The sequence below is a fragment of the Lactuca virosa genome, chromosome 9, assembly GCF_052849685.1.
Source record: "Lactuca virosa cultivar CGN04683 chromosome 9, Lactuca_virosa_CGN04683_v6, whole genome shotgun sequence".
Lineage (NCBI taxonomy): Eukaryota > Viridiplantae > Streptophyta > Magnoliopsida > Asterales > Asteraceae > Lactuca > Lactuca virosa.
In genome coordinates, this window is record NC_136434.1 from 36,588,074 (window position 1) to 36,611,566 (window position 23,493).

The 23,493-nt window shown below is 38.8% G+C and overlaps 1 protein-coding gene across 1 annotated transcript; it reads right to left on the bottom strand.

Annotated features, from left to right (window-relative positions):
• Window positions 1-649: 649 nt before the first annotated feature.
• On the bottom strand, window positions 650-1,231 carry LOC145139126 (uncharacterized). The gene has a single exon (XM_079073057.1). The coding sequence runs from the start codon at window positions 1,229-1,231 to the stop codon at window positions 650-652; it is 582 nt and encodes a 193-aa protein (XP_078929183.1).
• Between the last annotated feature and the right edge of the window lie 22,262 nt (window positions 1,232-23,493).

Genomic DNA, 23,493 nt, shown 5'->3' on the forward strand with positions numbered 1-23,493 from the left:
GAATCTAATCATATTATAACATAGTTGTCATGAGACTTTGAACAATATATCACGCCTTGATCGATTCCGACAAGGATCGGGGTGTGACAATTAGGGTTAAGCTATAAATAGTGCATGCATGTATGCCTTAGATACGGTCGTGATTATTATCATTTATTGCTTTGTAACCCTAAACACCTCTACAATCGAAGTTCTTAATCGAGCTCTTCTGAGGTGTTAAAGCTTAATCATTCGACATCAGTTAAACCATTCCTATGTTCTTTATTTCGTTATTTATTGTTTTTCTGCTTAGAATCAATCAATCCTACTAGAACTTTGTTCTAACAGTATCCAAAGGAATTTTGTGGATAGCCAATGAAAATACATCTCTCGGCTTTGGGCTCAAGTTTTTCATGATTTTCTCGTCTCACGAGAGCCTCACAATCCCAGACCTTGATATGTGCGAGCGAGGGAACTTTCCCTATCCACATCTTATGAGGTGTTTTGGTAACCTTCCTTGTGGGAACAACATTTAGGATATGAACTTCCTATTCTTTACCTTTTTATGATCAATGTCCATGACAAGAGCACTTGTCGCAGAAGGGAGATGACTTTTCTTCATTCCCGATTTAGCAGTTTGCAACAAGTTTTGGAGTTGGGTCAATGTCGTCTACATGTTGTTCAAATGATAGGTCGAAACGAATTGATCATAACTAGGAGGTAAGGAGTTAAGGAACATGTCAATGGCTAACTCCTTATCAAAAGACACATTGAGTTTCTCCAACCTCTCCACATATCTCTGCATCTTTTGCACATGAGCGCAAACAGAGTTTCCTTCCTTTAGCTTACACACTATTAAGGACTTGACAACATTATAGCGTTCTTGTATCGCCTTCTTGTGAATCTTTTCAGCAAGATCGATGCATATTTCATATGGCAAGCTGTCCTCATAGAACTTCTGCAGCTCAGGTGTCATGGTTGCAACCATTATGCAAGCGACCTTAGTGGCGTCGTCAGTATGTTTGTTATAAGAAAAAATTTGTTCAGGAGTGGCAGTTGATTCATTGAGTTCAACAAGAGGTTTCTTGAGAACATACTCTTTGTTATCATAGGAAAGAGTCATCTCCGTGTTGTGCATCCAGTCCATGTAGTTTGGACCTGTCAGCTTTTCCTTCGATAGAATCGACAAGAGAGTAAAGTTGGAATTTTGAGTGGAGGTTTGAGCAACAGGAGCATCACTGTTTATAGACATTTATAATAAGAGAAATAGTTTCAGTTAGTTGATATAAATCCTTAATATTTTAACCCAATTTAATACTCAAGGCTAGGATCCAAAATACAACTCGAAATTAAGAAGAGGGATGCCATACTCTAATTACAAATTTATTAAGGTAGGTGAAATGATTTCACCAATTTCAATCTAATATGAACTCCTAGATCATTTGAGATTAATTGAATCAAGTCAATGGCATGTTTAATCTCAGATTATGCTCTTCGAGTTGTGACTGGGATACCGAGGATCACAAACAAGATGTGAATAACCATACAAACCTGCTTGACAACCTCGATGTCATTTATCATCTCAAGTTGACGTGATGGTAAACCACACACTCTATAAAAATGATAATTTTCGAGTTGTTCCATCATTTCAACTTCATAGTCCCAAATTAGTGTGTCAGTTAACCACACACGCTCCAGTAACGTCTTATTGAAGAAATGATGTGTGTTTTCATGGATTAACATACATTTCACATTTCTACTAAGGTAACTAGAGTGAGATTATTAAAGAAGGTTCTAGTACTTTATATCATTATACTTTTAATGAGGTTATGTCTGATAAACCCGTTCGGCTAACGACCCTCCACCACATAAAGGAGCGGTGGGTGAAAAGGACACCCGTTCAACGGTCATTTTATAGGATGTTTCCTTATACCCTTGTTATAGCATGGCTTCCCTACTATTGATTCGACAGACTTTTCTTATACATATAGTATTAAACGTTTAATAACTATATATAAGGTGTAATTTAAAACGTTTTTTAAAACACAAGGTTTAAATATTAATTATCTAATTTAATCATACAACTAATTAGTCAATTACAACCTATCATGGATTTATATAATTATCTTCTAATTAAATTTATTATTAAATCCATAAGGATAATTCAATTTAATTAATCAATAATTAAAATTATCTATTCAAGATTATCTCCTAATATTTGGGGTTTTATTTGTAATCATATAAGGCATTCAAAATTCGGATATTAGCATAATCAAAACTAGATAATCACTAAAAATAACCCTACTAATCAGATTAGGCAGAAAAATCCCGAAATTTGGTTTTATGCTGGTGTCACGTCATGGCAGAGAGTGTGCCACTTCGTGACAGACAATTTTCAAAAAAAAAATGTTCAATCCATCTAATGCACTTTCAATATTAGACAACCAGATTGCTCTGATACCACCAAAGGGTTTTATAGGTTATAAACACATATACAATATGGAAAAACACTTAACAATTAAGAGGGAACATGCAACCTATAAGGATCTATGTCATAACACTTTGAAGGCAACATACTATGAATAACAAAACTAGATGAACCCTAAAATAATCAAAATCATGAAATTAAGGTTACATACCTTTGATTTATTGTAGTAAACAAATCACTTCAATTCATTCCTTTGTAGATCTTGGAAAGAAAGCACCAAAATTATGATGCCTCTAATGGTTTGTACCCAAATCTTAGAACTTGAAGACTATTGAGGAGAGAGGAGGGAGAGGCAAAATTTGGCTATCTTTCTGGAAAAAGGAGTGGCCGAAAATAGGAGACCCAAGGCCCCTATTTATACCTGCTTAGAGCAACTCCAATGGGCCTCTAAAATGGTGCAAAGCCTCTAAAAACCACTCCAACGGACCTTCAAAATCATCATCATTTTTGTAAAGCCTCCTGGCGGCCTCCAAATTTGGCGTGTCTATCTTCCAACACCAAATGTATCATTATTTTATTATATATACTATTTTTAACACTATTATAATGATTATTTTAGTCTATATATTATTTCTAATGTAAAATTCTAGTGTGTGGTTGGAGTGAAATCTGCATTTTAGTGTTACAAAGTCACCATTTTAGTGTTCTGTAGTTTGAGTTGGTCTTAGGAAACCCTAGAAACCCTAAATTGAACATATAATAATAATATTTCAAATCCGGGTGGTTATCTAGTTTCCTTATCACCAGGAGGCTTCTATAATGCTTTTATTAGGGCATCCCAAAACTATCCATGAGGGAAGGTTCTGGAACTCATCCCTTGTTTAACTTTTGAATAATTACAACTCAACCCTTGCACTCTAAATTAATTCAAATTAATCCAAAAATAAATTCCAATTAATTTATGATTAATTCTTAATTAATTCTTAATACTTCCAATTAATGTATCAATCACAAACTATATTAACAAACCACTTATTACAACTTATTAATCATGTAATAAATTAATAAATCTTTCTCTCTCTACAAATATCATTCTAACCAAGTTCTAGTTTTGAAGGCAACCCAAAAAGGACTTTTCTTTTAATTACAGGTATATACAATTTAGTTATGAGTTTAGACACCTTAATCCAACAGACACAAACCCTAAAGTTAGCATCCTTAAATAAGGCTCAAGGCATAAGATCTAGGGTTTTGAACCATCCTTCATTGCGTTGCGGTCCATACGTGTAACTTCCCAAAAATTTCAAAGAGATTTTCAGTATATAAATAGATTAATCAAGTAAAACCTTTGTTTTAAAAAAACCATTAAGTAACATTCATTTGATTAAATCGATAATATATCACAGTTAAATTACAAAACCACGGAAACGAATATCTTCGATGCATGTGTACAGTCCCGGCGAGCTCTTCCCACGATCAACCTGCAAAACATTTAATGCACAACTATAATCATAAAGCTTAGTGAGTTCCCTAATACTACATATTCCACCATATATACAATGAATCAACATGCAATCCCCGACTCTAGCGCCGAGCAACCAAAACTTCTAACCACACACAACTTACATAACGGGCATCGCCCAAACATAAATAATTGGCCTCACGCAACTATATATAACGAGCCCCATCCAAGAAGTAAATGTGCCCAACCCAACCTCCACTGCCAGGAGCTACATCCTGGTCTTCTGTGCAAATGTCATGGGCCAAATCCTGATCTTTCATACAATTCATAAAGTCATATGTAGTCAGGGATAAGATAAGGTAATGTACCTACAAGCAAACAATCAGTCAAGAACATCACAATAAGGCATTAAACCTAGATTCCTGAAGCTATCCAACTTAAAATACATTGAACCCCAGCTACCACTACCACATAATCATGTTACATAAGCATAGAATATATACTAGCATACTACATACCCTTGGCACTAGCCTTCCTTAGTTACCCTGTCATTAACCACTTCTCAATTAACTCGTTCACCTGTCAAACATACATATCCTGATAACCAGCCTTCCCTAGTTACCATAACTTTTAACAACATCATACGATCAACAAACAAGACCCTACCAATCTTACCTACCATGCCTCCAAGTGTTCTACATAGACCATGCATAACAAGGTGTTATTCTAGTCAACTAGCATACTTGTTCTCTAACAGTACCCTTATCCTACCATGCAAAGGATATACAATTGGATACATGACATAGTGAGAAAACTTACTTGAATTGCAGAACTGGAGAAGTACCTCTTCGCTCTCGACTCCTTGCACCGATCAGACCCGTCACTCGTCTAACACCAAGAAAAAGGAAAACCTCAGCCAAAGACCCAACCCTAAAGTTTAACCTAAGGTCAAACCTAGTCAAAAGTTGAAAAGTCAACACTTGGTCAAAAGTGCGCCGTGCACTTCAAGAAGTGCCCAATGCTTCGCCATATGACAAAATAGTCGGGCACAAGGGTTTAAAAAAGCGTGACTGAGACAGTCTAGAAAGCACGTCGCGCTCAAGGAAAAGTGTGTCGTGCTTTGGCTTAATCTAAAAGGTATAACGACTCAATCCGTTAAGTCAATCCACCAAAACACAGATCTGAACTCCCTTAAGTTCTAAATGGATAATGTTTCCAACTTTATCTATCAAGCCTTTCCAAAACAAGCAAGATCTAAACTTTAAGTCCAAAAATTCCAAGAATGCACTTTTAACAACTTAATTTATTAAGTCCAATCCTCCGACTTTCAAATATGAAACAACATGATTCCAAGATAGATAAAGTTTGCAACTTTATCCAGAATAATGACACAAACTTACAAGATCAAGACTTTAATGCACTAGAAGGCAACATACTTTGCATAGCCAAGATAACAAGCGCCAAGATGCCAACTTTCTAGATTTAAATGGTCCAAAACATACTTCTATCAACTTAGAAGGAGCCAGAGTCACCTTAACTCCAAGCTCATCACCAAAATAGGACTAAATTGCATAACATAGATAAGTAACAAGATCTAACAAATGAAGAGGAAAGCTTGAAGCTTTATACTCACAATGGTACAATAAAGGTGTTAACGTGTTGGATCTATACTTGCTCCTTACTTCAATGCTTCAAAAGGAAACTTGATCTTCAAGCTTCAAGCACACTATGAAGAAGATAAGCTCCCAAAATGATTCCATGGCTCAAAATGAGAGAGAAAGGGTTAATGTTAAAGAAAAATCGTTCAAGGGGTTATTGGGGATGAGAATGACAAACCCTAGGGGATTAGTGGCCTTTAAATAGTCCCAAAAACCCTAAAAATCGCAGCCTGTTGGGGAAAAAGCATGACGCACATTTAAGAGGGCGCCTCATGCTTTTTCAGCTAAATTCCTGATTTCACGGTTTTCAGCGAATTCTTCAAACAACCAAAACTTCTTCGTTCTAACTCCGTTTTCAGTGATCTTTATATGCACGTAAAGGTATCGACTAGGCCCAAAATTCTATCTAATTACTTTTGACTTAAATCATACTTATCCAAATTTATTAATACATTCAAAAGTCTGAAATAAGAACTTCCTAAAACCGAATGTTACAACTCTCCCCCACTTATATTAGATTTCGTCCTCAAAATCCACCCATACCAATTACTTCTTAAATGCCTTTCGAACCCCTCATGGGTTTTCCAAGCCCACACCTTTCTAGATGAGCCAAAATGATCTTCCTTACCAAAGTCTGCAACTACACGCATAAGATCTCCAAAACTAGATGCATAAGCCATACTCAAGCAGAAACTTTAAAAGGTTGAATCCTCATCCACTATTTCACTGGAAAAATACTCTAAACAGGCACTTCTTCAGGGTCAAAGGCTGATTCAATCCTCAGTAAGAATTATGCAACCTCACGAAAAACGAACACAAACACATCACAACTAACAACGTCGAGAAGATCTAACATCCTTATCCATAATCTGAATACTTCAAGATCATTCTTGACTTCCAGGTAGACAAAGCTACCCCATACATCAACCATATTGACCAAAACTCACAGATCTGATCCAACCAAGTCCTCCCCCGGCCTTGGTTCGTGTTACTGATAACTGGGGAAATGAATTTTTGACTAAATGTCATAGCCGAAAAACTCACACTCAGACGTAAAAGCAAAACTCCAAACCAAATCCTAACTAACATATAAATGTGCCTTGCCCACAGGTCTCAACCAAGATAAAATATAAACGGGCCTCGACCACGGGTCTTACCCATGATAACATATAAACGAGCCTTGCCCATGGGTCTCACCCAAGATAACACATGCCTTACCCAACAAGAAAAGCTAAACAAGTCTGAACATCGATACGGATCTAACAGCCCTTAAGCCTAAAAAAAGGAGCGACTAAATAAACACTGACGAGTTTGCCTTAACCTAAGTTAATGTTGTGGCCCTCCCACAGTCTTACAATGCTCCTGAAGCTGCCATGGGCTCCCCCATGGTCCTTCAAACAAAATTATAAAGATAAAAAGCAAAAAATGACATGAGATGGACCCTTAGTCTACTAGACTCCATTAGGTGTTTGTGCTGTGCTTCAAACCCCAGGGACTTCATCAGACAAGAACAAACAGAGACATCCTTACATAACCCTCAACCTGAGCTTATTCACTACTTCTATCTTATGTTGCAATCAATGCTTCAAGTCTACCCGACGAGATAACCTTGAATCTTCAACATTTGCTTCCTTGGTCACATCTGACTACTGAACAATATTCTTTGCATAAACTTCATTCCCGTCAACGAATTGAACCTGCTATCATATATCCTTGAATGAGAAAATTTAGGATGACCTACACTCTAAAGTCCTTCCATTTGAGTAAGCGATTCTTCCCCACTTGGATATGGATAGACTTTGATGACTCTAAAACCATTCAAAATTTCGAGCCAACCCAAGACTTTACTACGTGGTTCTCAACAACCACCACTGAAATCTAAGGAAAAAGAGAGTCTGAATCCTTCAAACAAAATTCCAAGAGTTCCAACATACACCCACAGCCTCACAATAGCAACAATCCACACATACATCATCATTCAAAATGAAACTAGAGTTGATTAATTCAATATCATTCTACAGATCATCTATGTTTACAACTGAAATAAGGAAAACATAACAAACAAGATACTGATGACATCAACAAAGAAGCATCCACCCAAAACGAAGAACTATAATTCTAAAACCCGGCCCATGGGACTCCAGTTGTCCCGAACCGTCCATCTAGTAACTTCCAAGCTAAGGGTGTTGGATCCAAATCCACCTCATCTTCTCTTATGGAACAATTAGTCTTAACATGGCATGGCTAGCTACAAAATTAGCACACCCTCGACTCCCTCTGACTATAGTCCCGACTGTAGTGACCCTACTGACCGCATCTAAAACATCTTGTAACCGACGCACGACAAGTAGCCTGATGAGAATGACTACACCTATCGCAAGATCCGTGAGTCTCTCGATCTCATGACCGAAAGTCAGTCACCCTTGAATTTTTGACTGTTGCTGTTGATGTATAAATCCGATCATGTTTCCCCTTGTGCTACTAGGTCTCCAACTCTAGCTCTTTTTTCCCTGACTACCACCACCAAACCTACAAGAATCTTATGACTCGAGATACTCACATGCTTCTGGATCTCCGATCTCAACATTTCATGGCAGCGAGTCATCCTCATCTCCTCTGCAACTGCATACTGTAGGCAAAGAAACACTCTTTCTCTGAACTTGGTGGTGATCTTAGTCGCCGACTCTATAGTCTGATCGAGTGCCCAATACTACTGGGCCAACTGTTGAACCTCAATCGCCGGCATAAACTCTCTTGAATCTGGTGACAAAATCTTCCCATGAAATAGACTCGACTGCATCGGGCTCAAGGATCTGGACAACCTCACACCACCAATCCCTAGTTCTATCGAGCATGAGACACTTTGAAAATCTGACCTTAGCCTCAGCCGGACAAAATTTGGCTCTAAATAAACTCTCCACATCAGAATCCAACGCATACTAGTGATAGGATCCCTCTTCCCAAATAAACGAGGAGCTCCACACACATCAAACTCCCTAATGGTAACCTCTCAAGTCCTGAATCAAACCGAACTCCCAATCAGCCCGAAGAACCCTAAACCGCTCGTCCATCGTTGAAATCAACTCTTCCCTGACAGAACTGATCAAACCAAGCAGATACTCAATCAAGAACCCCGAAACCTCTATAGCGATGAAGACATAGACATCCCTCTCGCTCAAATCTGAATCTCTAACACGGAAGGTCTCCATCCTGAATCTGAAAGATAATGGAAATACATCAAAAATCAATGCACCGTGCAAACCCACACCATGCATACCCACCTACAAGCTCACTGGTATAACTGTATCACCTCGTTGACCCAAGTATGAATCATTTGATTTAAGTTGTACGAACCCAATACTACCTTCCACACCTATCCATACCCATTCAAAGGACTATTCCAAGACTCCCAAGTCACTTCGCATCACTCCACTAAACTCCCCACACACATGCATACAGCTAGCCATATGCATAATACTATACTTCCTAGACTTTCCTTCTACGACTCTTCCCTTCCCACTCGCTCCTGCATTGCTAGGCATCTCTACCAACATCACTGGTTGCCTCGTGCATGCAAGCTGTACACTATACATTATCAAATAGGATGTCGAATAAGTGATTCTTCCCTAAGATGAAAACCAAACAAGGAACAAGAAATAAAGCTAAATCAGTCATTCTAAGGCTAGATAATCCTAATAGTGTACAACTTTAATATATACACCTAGAAATTGACATTATCAATCTAGACTTCAAGCAGCACACAACAAACAATTCCCTAGGCTAATTGGCATTAAAGCTGCCATGCAATTCTATCATGCAACTCCTGAGCAGATCTACAACTTTCATTCTAGCATATATAACAGTTCATAGCACAAATACAAGATCATATGGGTATATTGGAAATTACTTACTTCCTGAGCTCCGACCGACTGTATGCATTGCGTTTCCCCATTGTAATAAAATATTTTTAGAAAATTGTTTTTTTTGCATAAAGGTATTTTCTTTCAAAAACTTATTTAAAAAATATCCCAGTCCTCATTTTGAGTTCAAACACGCCGCAAAATCCTAAGACTCTGATACCAACTTGTAACGTCCCAAAAATTTCAAACAGATTTTTTTAGTTTATAAATAGATTAACCAATTAAAACCTTTGTTTAAAAAACCTTAAAGTAACATTAATTTGATTAAAACCATACATTATTAGAGTTAAATTACAAAAATGAGGAAACGAATATCTTCTATGCGTGTGTACAGTCCCACCGAGCTCTTCCTACGATCAACCTATAAAATATTTCATCCATAACTATAAGCGTAAAGCTTAGCGAGTTCCCCAGTATACCACAAATTCCACCATACATAGAATGCATCCTCATACAGTTCTCAACTCTATCGACTAGCAACCAAAACTCCTAACCATATACATATGTCATACGCGATGGCCCCAACCCTACTCACATAACAGGCTCTGTCCAAACATACATAACGAGCTCTGACCAACCATACATAATAGGCCCCACCCAAGGAGTACACGGGCCCAATCCAACCTCCACTGCCAGGAGCTACATCCTAGTCTTCCGTGTAAAAGCCAGGAGCCAAATTCTAGTCTTTCATACAGTTCATAAAGTCATATGTAGTCAGGGATAAGATAGATGGTCGAACAGATGATCCACCCAATAGCGGACAATCAGACAATAACATTGAAATAAGGCATTAGACCTAGAGTTCTCAGGCTATCTAACTTAAACTACATTGAACCCAAGCTACCACTACCACATAATCATGTTACATAAGCATATAATATATACTAGCATACTACATACTCTTGGCACTAGCCTTCCTTAGTTACCCTGTCATTAACCACTTCTCAATTAAGTCTTTCACCGGTCAAACATACATATACTGATAACCGGCCTTCCCTAGTTACCATAACTCCTAACAACATCATATGATCCACAAGAAAGACCCTACCGATCTTACATACTATGTCACCAATTATGCTACACAACACATGCATAATAAGGAGTTTCCTAGTCAACTAGCATACTTACACTCCAATAGTACCCCTTTATAAGTTAAATAAAACAAACTTTGTGGCTATAGGTCTTACTATAGGTACTCTTTCAACCCAGTAGGCATCCTTAATGATCCAGCTAAGGTTTTAGGCAAAGATCATCAAACTCCCCAAACCCACAACGCATAACCCTGCAATGTCATTTATAAATTAAATAAAACATGAAACTAATACCATATAAATGTGTATTAAAACATGCATTATATTCATAACCAACACATTAAAGCACAGTCATGCATCATTCTTTCAAATAACTTAAGCTAGCATGTCATATACATCAAATTCATTAAAGTCAAAGCAACATAGAAATTAGGTCATAACATGGAAATGACACAAAGCATACAATAACATCACAAGTATCATATCATAATCAAACACAAATTATGACAAGGTCATCCTAATGTTAATCAAATCACCATTTATAGATTGTACGTTTCGAATATGCACCTTAGTAAGTTAAAACTATAAACTGACTTCAATTAGCAGAGTGAACCGTGGAAACTCCATCACACCAAGTCACCTCGTAAAACTCGTATAATATTAATCAAGATTAAAAATGGCTATTCCATACCCTAAACATCTAGACAAACTTCTAGACTCAGTTTCTACATTTTAAATCGAAACATAAGCTTGTTCAAGGCCACTTTAACACAACCAAAGCCTATAAAAGTTACAATATTTTTCCATATCCCAGTAATTTGGATTTTTATCTTTCCAGGGACTACTTGTACATGCCCACACGATTTTTCTACAATTTACTATGGATTTCACAAAATGAGATATCAATGCAACTAATTTCTGACCAGTCAGTGAAAATGATGATTTTTACTCTAGTTAGAGCCAACATTAGGTAAAGGGAAAAATCAGGAACATATTACACTCAAAATCTGAACTTTGAGAATTTACAAATCCTAAATCCGACTCTTGATGATTTTTCTAGAAGTTTTAAAAAACAGGAACAAAATAGGTATTTTCATACAATTTCCCAACTTTGACTTTTAAGGGTTAATTGGCATCTTAACTCCTTAAGCCATAACAAAAATGACTTCCAAGTTGGGAATTAATTTCTTAATAGTAGCAACACTTCATTGAGTCAAAATGACAATTCCAAATCTATACCACTAATTTTTTTTATTAAAATATTAAAAATATTAATATAAATCAATAGATTAAAACACTATCCAATTTCCCAGCACCCATCACCCACCCACCACCACTCTACCGATACTACGCCATAGACCGGCCATTGCTATCGACGTAACCACATAACGTTGCTTCTTCGATCATTCACCTAGGGTTTCGAAAGGTGATAACGATCAATTCAACATCGACGCTGTAAAACCCCAAAATATGAAGGTAAAAATTTCAATTTTAAAACTACCAAAACACCCATTTATCATTTACTCAAATATTTAAATGTATTTTATAATAAAAACAGTTATCAGAGTATAATCCCAAAATCTCAAGGTTGCGGAAAATATGGGTGTATGCGCTCCGATCAAGCCGGGCCCTTCCCTTTTGAACTCGAAGTACCTGAAACCATAAACAACAACTGTAATCACAAAGCTTAGTGAGTTCCCCAAAATACCACATACCATACACATCATACATGCCATAGAAAGTGCTATGCTAACCATAGTCTATCCATTTTTCCACGAGCTGGGTCATTGCCTTTACTTGTAAGGTCGGGGGCCAAAACCCTAGGTCTTACAGACAAGTGCCAGGAGCCACCTCCTAGTCTTCCATGCAAGCATCACAAAGACAACCAACCTACAATATACAACTAACTATCTACTTAACTACCAGGGTCCGAACCCTGGTCTTGCATACTGATTTGCCGGGAGCCACCTCTGGGTCTTTCATACAAATGTCAGGGGCCACCCCCTGGTCTTTCCATAATACATAAGCTAATGGGCCAAAATTGGTGCCTTCGACCCATAGTACAGTGAGGAGACTCACCTCGGACAACTGAAACCCCCAGATAAAACTCTGACTGCAGATCCACTAAAATCCCCGCGCTATCAAATACCAAATGACCACAAATTAATAATTGAGTTCCGACTCACACTATGAGTCCAAATTAGGATAAAAGACCTTTTTACCCTTCCTCTAATTTGGCCCACGGCCAAGGCCCAATCCAAATGTCCAAAAGCCCAAAATCCAAAATAAGCTTCTAAGGCCCAATTATGGCCCAATTTTCCAAATTGGCCCCAAACCCTATCATGGGCCTTTTCCCAAGAATTCCAACAAAATCTCGACAGCCCAACCCATGAATTCTAATGGCCCAAGACAACCAAGCCCACTCAAGCCCAAAATCAAAGCCCAAACAAGAGAAACCCATCCTACTGAGTACGCGGGGCATACTCAGCCTGTACGCTTAGCGTACTGCATAAATGGCTTGTACGCGCAGCGTACAAACTTGTACGCACATCGTACTCACCAACATGGCCAACTTTTCCATTTCATCTCTTAACCCATTAAGACTTCGATCCAAACTCAAATTTGACTTCAACAAGGTGGTTAATCACATAAAGTTTCCAACTTTATGTGCATGCATGGTTAAATGGGGCTTTAGAGCTCAAAAGAGCTTAATGAATGACTTAATACATGCATGAGACCCAAACCACCATAAAGTTTGCACCTTTATGCCCAAGGAACCCTTAATATGTCCAAATCTATATGGCTAAGCTCCTAAAAGGCCCTTAACTCCCAATCACCAACCAAAAAGGACCAAAATGACTAAAAACATGCCAAGAAGTAGATCTAAGAAAAGATATAGCAATGTTTGAACTTTATACCTCACATGCCCCCAAAATAAGCTGATAAAGTTGGATCTCAAAGCCCTCCTCCAAAGAATGAGTCTTAAAGCTTCTTCTTCTCTTACATAAACCACCACAAACACTCTTCCAAGCTCCAAACTCACTCAAAGCACTCTAGTGTTTTAATATAGGCTAAAGGGGATGGAGGCTGACCTAAAATGTCCAAAGGAAGGATATAATGTTGCTTATATAGTGGTAAAACCCAAAAATTAGGGTTCGATGCTGAAGGGAGTACGCCCAGTGTACTCTTTAGTACACTTGGCGTACTCAAGGAGAACCCGCGACCAAGCCACTCAGTACGCCCCGCGTACACGACTGGTACGCCCCGCATAGTAGATAATCCTCCATAACACTTAACTTCATTTAGCCATAAATGCTTCGTTCTAAATCCGTTTCTGACGTTCTTTATATCCACGGAAAGGTGACGAGAATCCCTACACTTCTATCAACTCTCCCTTGCCTTAAAAATTATTGGACAAAAACCCAAAATTGCATAGAGGACCGAGTTTCAAATTTCGATTATACCCTTGGGCTCTGAAACACAAACGAACACTCGGATTACTTAATCTATAACTCCCCCATCCAAAAAGAGCCAACACCTTCCTTCCTCAAGGCCCTAAGTCTTATAATCATCGGGCCACAACCTCGAATAATGAAATGATTCGAAACCGAGTGTTACAACTCTCCCTCAATTAAATTAGATTTTGTCCTCGAAATCATTCCTTATCATTCCCGACACACCATATAGTTTGAACAACAGGATCATAACCCCACGCGTACCACAACCTTCCCAATGCCAACCGAACCCAACCTTAGCAGAACTCTCAAAACTTGATGAAGAATGGATCCTTAATCCCTTGCAGAAAACCACTTCTAGCTGTTTCGAGACCTGAAATATTGAATTGGTTTGCCTCCCCGACAGACTGCCCATACTGAACTGTGACATCCCCATTTTCACGGCCAGAAAAGACCGATTTTGTTTATGCTTTATAAAAATCAGAGTACCTATTTTAATAAAAATGTTGCGAAATTTGTTCCCAGAAAAACATGATAAATGTGTTATCAAAGCATTTCCGAAGAAATGTATTTTTATTCATTTTCAAAACACTGGGATGTCATCGTCAATACAAAAACATAAGCATAAACAGAACTTACATTTATTATCACTAGTGATTTACATATCCTTAATCTCTCACTGTAATGTAACTTCATATCGACACCTGTGATACAAATAAGCTTGAGTGGGTCAGGTTGGGAAACCTGGTGAGTACATAGAGTTTTCAACCCACAATAATATAGTTATTATGTTTAAACATCAAACAGTCAACCCAATTACCCATCCCCATTATCTTCTTTACTCTTAAGAATCAACTATTCCTCGTTCATTCATTCCTAAGGATTATCCTAAAGAATGGGCACGAAGTACATCGTTGCCAGGATTTATACAACATACACTAAGTCCATAGTCGTCAGGGTTTATACAACAAGCACTAAGTCCATAGTCGCCAGGGTTTATACAACAAGCACTAAGTCCATAGTCGCTAGGGTTTATCTCGTTTATTGACAATATTATTTTCGAGAGTCCACTCGCAATACATGTCAATGGGTTTTTAGAGTACACCGGGTGAACACATCGTTCATAACACCTACAGGTTGCGAGCCTGCTAGTGTTCCACTGGACTATCTAGAATAGTCCGTGGTTGTCATCTATACTCTGCTAGATGACGGGGCCATCGCTTGGCTCATCGCTTGGTTCATCGCTTCTCACCATATTTTAATACTCATATATCATCGCTCATCATTCATCTCATCTTTCATCGCTCACCATTCATCTCATATTTAATCTACCTATATTTTACCCATCATAATTATAGGTATAAAATACAAATACAGTTTAAGAAAAATAAAACATGTATATTTTTGTTCATCCAGCATAGATATCAAGAAAACAGATAATATGCACATATAGCACATAATTTATATTAAATACTTCATATCTATGTGTAAGATGAAAGTAAATATGCACTCACCTGTTAAGGTGGTGATTCCGAACTCAGACAGCGCTTCGCTATTTAAAAATAATTTCCTTCGACGAAACCTAGTATTATTACCACTAGATTTTAGTCTAATATTTATCGTGACTAATTATTAGTCTTAGTATTATTATTATTATATAAGTGTTTAAACAATACTTCTCAACCACTATGTACAGACAGGGGCCAAACATGAAACACCGGAAGGCAGGACCATTTTGGCATTAAAGCACTTCTGAAATCCAACAACCCAGGAGGCCCTTCAAAGCAGATTCCCCGTACTGCGAGTAGTTAAAAAGATATTATAACGACACTTATATAAGTCATAATACTAGCCCAAATATTTATTATAAGTTCATAATAACAATACTAATTTTAAATATAAGCTATACTTAAAGTAGGGTAAGCATAACTTACTTACAAGGGGGTTTTAGCTTGGAGCCGGGCTCTGGAGGGGCAGAACTTCGTCGCTGAATCTTTCTAAGAAAGATTCTTGCAGCGCTTCAACGCTCACCTTACTATACTAAAACTACAGAAAGAGAAGTCGAATCACGAGGGACCAAAATGCTCGGGGGATAAGAAGAGAAAACTCTTGAATCAAGAGAATGGTGCAAGAAATATGAGATCCTAGAGGCTCTTATTTATAGTAACTGAATTTTCAAAACTACACTCTAAGTTACTTAATGATCTTATAGTTATATAAACGACTAAACACCCCTTTATAATACTATTCTAAATAGATTTAATGATATTTGTACTAAACTAATGTCGAAAGTACTCAACACCAATCTTATAACGACCGCATCGTCGATACCTTTCTAAGGATATATACATATGTATATATATGTATACGTATATATGATTTATACTTTATTTTAATACGTAAATATGCTATTATAATTTATAACTCGTTCATACGAACTCTGTTTTTGACGTTGTTTATATCCACGCATAGGTGGAGACGTACTCTACAACTTTCGTTTAGACTCTGTCGGCTAATTTTGACTTTATTTTTAAAGTTATATTTTTAACAGGCCGGGACAGGAAAAATCCGTTAAAAATTCATAACTTCTTCATCTGACGTCTGTTTTCGTCCGTCTTTTTACCGTTACACTACTATTAATGATATCTTCAATTCTCATTTAGGTTGCGTTGGCCAAAAATCGATCGATCTAAAATTTGAATTTCGAGCTGTGCATTGTTGTGCCAAATCTTAGAAAAATCATAACTTCCTATTACGAAGTCAGATTTGGGTGTTCTTTTTATGCATGCTCTCAGTTTAATGCATTCTACGACTTTCTTTTAGATCTATAAGGCTAAAAAGCACTTTATCGTAAACTCACTTTTTACGTCACACAGTGTCGTGACGATTTAGCCGTAAAACTTCAACGAGTCATAACTTCTTCGTTATAACTCGGATTTCAGCGTTCTTTATATGTACGGAACCCTTGTGACATATACTATTACATAGTTAAGATTATTTATTCGAAATAATCTTCTATCAAAAAGTCATTTTTGACACTTACTGTCTCCAAATTGACTAGCCCGAATCTACGGGCGTTACATGAACCACTACTAGGCCAAATCCACATTGAATTCCAGACTACACAAAATGCTTCCAACCCTGGATTATCTTGATGCTTCTATTGGGAACAAAACCACTGACCATTCATTGCTGCAGAACACTGTTACTTGACAGAAGGCTTAGATAATCCTTTGAGTAAAAGACTCATCCCTGCAACGGTTAGACTCAGACGAGAGCTGCACAGTAGTGTCAAATCAATTACTATGAGATTATTTAATCCAAGCTGTAAGTGACTTAGCATATTCTTCGAATAACAAGCGAATCCACCTACAAATCTCAAATCACTAATACCGCCTCGACTCATCTTGATGCCCCCTAGCTACTTTCCAAAAGCAGCCGAGACCTCCCTGGTCCCAACTTACCTGCCAACTAACCGATTCACAGGGTTCCACCAAATCCAATGCTAAAAGTGAATGCTACATGACCAACTGTAGTCGTATATCACAACCGGCCTCCAACGACATACCACTTTCCTAATTCCACAAATGTTGTGGACTTCCCACAATTTTGCAAACTGGCCTACTCTGGTCTACTCCATCCGAAGAAATCCATAACCAATCCGGGATTTGCCACGCTCTCGCCGCTGCGGTGAATGCTATGGGCCACCCCGCAATATGACAACACTCCCACAATAACTGCCTACCTAGTGAATGCTACGGGCCACCACACAGTCTTACAACACTCCTACACTATCAGGAAACCTAGTGAATGCTACAGGCCACCCCCACAGTCATACAACACTCCTATCTTTCCATGGTCACCGCTCATCTATCAACCCATCCATACTCATCCTGAGCCGGTCACGACTATGCTCCCAATCAGGTGTTCGGGTCACGCTTAGGACTCCAACATGGATTCATCTACATGCCTGCTATCCATCACCAAGAAGACGCTAACCAATGGTTGGAGGTTTCCTGAACTCCCAACTTACACGGTCCTCAATCCAGACGGCTACATGAGTCGTCTTCCCTCCCAACAGGAATGTGAAACTCATCCTAGTCCTCAATGCAGACGACTACATGAGTCGTCTTCCCTCCCCTCAACGTCGGACAGTCGGCCTTTTTATGGCCCACTTGGTTGTAGTGAAAACATAACGGGCTTGCCCTCTGAGGACAATCCCTACTGACATGACCAACCCTGCCACACTTGTGGCAGCCCATATCTCTAGAACGAAAAACCCCATCGTGCAGTTTCCTGCACATGCTGCACTGACCCCAGCCCTGCTGGCCCCTCAATCACTGGTATGAAGTCTTGGGTCTTTTCCCGGGACCCTAAACTGCTTGCACCTGATCTGGCCCCCTCTTCCCCACGTGCTCCAAATCGATCTCCCGCTCTCAGGCTCTAGAAATCATATCATTAAGGGTCTTACACCATGATATACTCACAAACTCTCTGATGTCATCCCTCAGCATGTCATGATACCTTACCTTCTTCATTCCTCATCTAATGCATACTGCGGAACCAATAAAGCCCTCTCTTGGAACTTAGCAATGATTTCTACCATAGTCTCAGTAGTTCGGCGAAGATCCTAAAACTCTCACGCCAACTGCTGCACCTCAATCACCGGTGCAAACTCAACTCGGAACCTGGTCAAAAAATCACCCCACGTCATCGCGTCAACAACATCATCCCCTACCTCACGTCCTACCTCCTCCCACCAGTCCTATTCCTTGTCCTTCAAAAGGCAGGAAGCAAATCTGACCTTCGACTCCTCAGGGCAGAAACTCGTCCTAAACGCGTTATCCATATATGCTAACCATCTCCTACTCGCAATGGGGTCCTTCTCCCAATAGAATGTGGGAGATCTGCAAGCACGAAACTCACGGAAGGAAAGAGTGTGAGCTCCAACGATAACCATAACCTCAGCACGGAATGCGCCCAAACGCTCATCCAAAATCTCCAAAATCCCCTCCTTGACCGAACCAATGAGCACAGGAGTCTGCTTCAAAATACCACGGGTAATCTCCGACGAGATGAACTCCCGCATCTGCTCGCTAACCGACTCAGTACCTGCACTTGAGCCGGACCCAGAACCTAGACCTCCTCCCTGAGTGCTCATCATCAAACTGAAATAAAACATGCAATAGATCAGAACATACCCAAGAATCCTCATCCCACAAGCTTCCTAGATTCTCCAAGACTCTCCCCGATTCGATTATGGATCCTGTGCTTTCATTAGTACGGGCCCAATACTACCTTCCACACCTATCCATACTTTCCTCAAGGATCATCCCGAATCCTCTAAGTTACCTTCTCAACCGATGCACAAATTGATCGCTAAACAGCAGAACTAAACCCACTGAAGCACTTCCTAGGCTCTCCTAGGTTCCCAACCTGACCCTGCTATCAGCTGCTGAAAGACTCCCACCAATGTCAACTAACCACCTCATGAATATAGTCACATGAAACAGAGATGAGATAATTCTTCGAGTAAAAGAATCAACCCTAGTCAGGTTGGACTCAGACAAGAGCTGCGCAATAGGGTTAATTCCATCACTCTGAGATTATTTAACCTATGCAATATGTGACTTAGCATATTCACTTAGTAGCTAACGTACATCCTTAAGAGTCCTACAAAGCACAAAGCAAGCAACATTCGGGCAATGGGAAAATCTAACCAACGCATCACTAATCAAGCCATTCTATCCAGTCATCTGAAAATCATACTAGCATGCAATCCTAAAAGCTCAAACAATCAGGCGTATAAAGGCATCTCTCCTAACATAAAATCATGAGCTGATACTTAGCCCTAATCTAACATGTAATTCTCATAATCATATCATATAACATAATAAACATGTATGGGTATTCTGGGAGCCACTTACTTGAGCTCGGCCGATTGCACGCATCACACCCCTTTCTTTGATTAGAAACCCCTTTTATAAAATATTTATTTTATAATATAATTTACCAAACCCTCAGTTTGAGTTCAGAAACACCCGAGAGTATGCCCGGATTGCTCAAACCAAGGCTTTGATACCAACTTGTAACACCCCAAAATATGATGGTAAAAATTTCATTTTTAAAAGTACCAAAACACCCATTTATCATTTACTCAAATACGTAAATGTATTTTATAATAAAAACAGTTATCAAAGTATAATCCCAAAATCTCAAGGTTGCAGGAAATATGGGTGTATGCGCTCCGATCAAGCCGAGCCCTTCCCTTTTACTCGAAGTACCTGAAACCATAAACAACAATTGTAAGCACAAATCTTAGTGAGTTCCCCAAAATACCATATACCATAAACATCATACATGCCATAAAAAGTGCTATGTTCAAACCATAGTCTTTCCATATTGCCACGAGCCGGGTCATGGTCTTTACTTGCCAGGCTGGGGGACAAAACCCTAGGTATTACATATAAGTGCCAGGAGCCACCTCCTGGTCTTCCATGCAAGCATCACAAAGACAACCATCATACAATCTACAACTAACTATCTACTTAACTGCCAGTGTCCGAACCCTGGTCTTGCATACTGATTTGCCAGGAGCCACCTCCGGTTCTTTCATACAAATGCCAGGGACCACCCCCTGGTCTTTCCATAATATATAAGCTAATGGGCCGGCATTGGTGCCTTCGACCCATAGTACAGTGAGGAGACTCACCTCGGATAGATAGATAAAACTCTGACTGCAGATCCGCTAAAATCCCTACGCTATCAAATACCAAATGACCACAAATTAATAATTGAGTCTTTACTCACACTAAGAGTCCAAATTAGGGTACAAGACATTTTTACCCTTCCTCTAACTTGGGCCAAGGCCAAGGCCCAATCCAAATGTCCAAAATCCCAGAATCTAAAATAAGCATCTATGGCCCAATTTTCCAAATTGGGCCCAATCCTGTTCATGGGCCTTTTCCCAAGAAGTCCAACAAAATCTTGACAGCCCAACCATGAATTCTAATGGCCCAAAATAGCCCAAGACAACCAAGCCCACTCAAGCCCAAAACCGAAGCCCAAACAAGAGAAACCCATCTTGCTGAGCACGCGTGGGATACTTAGCCTGTACGCTCAGCATACTGCATAAACGGCTTGTACACGCATCGTACAAACTTGTACGCCCATCGTACTCACCAACATGGCCAACTTCTCCATTTCACCTATTAACCCATTAAGACTTCGATGCAAACTCATATTTGACTTCCAAAAGGTGGTTAATCACATAAAGTTGGAAAATTTATGTGCATGCATGGCTAAATGGGGCTCTAGAGCTGGAAAGAGCTTAATGAATGACTTAATACATGCATGAGACCCAAACCACCATAAAGTTTGCACCTTTATGCCCAAGGAACCCTTAATATGTCCATATATATATATATATATATATATATATATATATATATATATATATATATATATATATATATATGGCTAAGCTCCAAAAACGTCCTTAACTCCCAATCATCAACCAAAAAGGACCAAAATGACTAATAACATGCCAAAAAGTAGATCTAATATATGAAATGGCAAGGTTTGAACTTTATACCTCACAAGCCACCAAAATAAGCTGATAAAGTTGGATCTCAAAGCCCTCCTCCAAAGAATGAGTATTCAAGCTTCTTCTTCTCTTACACATACCACCACAAACACTCTTCCAAGCTCCAAAACTCACTCAAGGCACTCCAGGTATTTAATATAGGCTAAAGGGGATGGAGGCTGACCTAACATGTTAAGAAGAAGGATATATTGTTGCTTATATAGGGGTAAAACCCCAAAATTAGGGTTTGATGCTGAAGGGAGTACGCCACACGTACCCCTTAATAAGCTGAGCATACTTAAGGAGCACCTGAAACCAAGCCACTCACTACACCCCGCGTACACGACTGGTACGCCCCGAGTATTAGATGATCCTCCACAACACTTAACTTCATTTAGCCATAAATCCTTCATTCTAAATCCGTTTTCGACATTCTTTATATCCATAAAAAGGTAACGAGAAGCCCTACACTTCTATTAACTCTCCTTTGCCTTAAAACTTCCCTAACAAAATCCCAAACTTGCATAAAGGACCGAGTTATCAAATTACAATTATACCCTTAGGCTCCGAAACACAAACGAACACTCGAATTACTTAATGTATAACTCTCCCATCCAAAAAGGGCCAATACCCTCCTTCCCAAAGGCCCTAAGTCTGTTGATAATTGGGTCATGGCCCCGAATAATGAAACGATTCAAAACTGAGTGTTACAGAGGTACTTTTGGAGTTAGTTGTCCCTGATTCCTCTTTAATTGAAGCCTCATTTGATGGCATCGTATAATTTAGGTCTACCGGTTTCACCCACCTATGAACAAATCATCGTTAATTGTCTTTGCCGCTAGTTCCAATTGACAATGGAGTTCGTTTGTGTTGATCCTTTACCGTCAATCGTTGCTGATGTTATTGTCTACAAACACGTTCCATGGGAGCTGCCTGGTACTTTTTTTTCAATCAGAAGCATAAGCATCTTACAAGGGAATCAGTTAATTTAGGGATAAGGGAGGAGTAATTAATCAGAAAAAGATGACTTCGTTGCACTATTGTAATTTATCCTCCTATTCCACCGCCATTGTTGATTTCATGTCCAATGAAAGACTCCAATTTAACTTCTCCAGTCTTCAAGCACTTCAAGTACTTATCCATTCTCTCTTCTCTGTATCACAAATTCACGCACATCAAATTATACATCTAAATTTTTTTTATTCGTTTTTATCATGAGAAGTAATCATGTATGCATAATAATTCATCATTCTGAGGTTTTAGAAAAATTACTTACAGGTTACATTGTACATCATACACCTGCTGTGTTTTGGTTTTACAGGTCCTTGGAATTAAGAAATCATCAAGCAGAAGTGGAATCTCTGAGGTTGTTTCTTGATGACATACCTAATGCACAGTTACAAATTATGGTTTTGTCTTGATCCTTGTAATGAATTTGATGTAGAGATAGAGGATACATGGTCTTTAAGGTAATTTTCTTGTTTATGTTTCCTCTTTGAGGTTGCATTTACTGGAAGTTGTTTTCTTTCCCCACTACTTCAAAATTATATGATGACAATTCGGATGAGGAGCCGTACATGGAGTTTAAGAATGATTCACATGAGGGAGATGGACATATGGATTCATATGCTGATGTCGCATATGAAGAAGATGATTCAAATAATAATGATAATAAGAATAATATGTTAACGGTACCTACTGCAAAAGGCAGGATGAGGAGGAAACACCATAGAGCATGGACATTGAATGAATTTGTGAAGCCAGTGGAAGGTGTTTCCGGGTATGGTGTTGGCAGGTGGTTTGAGATGAAGAGGATTTCCTTCTCAACATGCTTACATCAGAACAACTATTGAATCAAGAAATACGAAAAATAATTTTCTCCACATAAATCATATGTGATTTAATATATGTAATCACAAATGATTAAATACATGAGACCAAATATTGAATCAAAAACATGTAAGTGAATCTTATT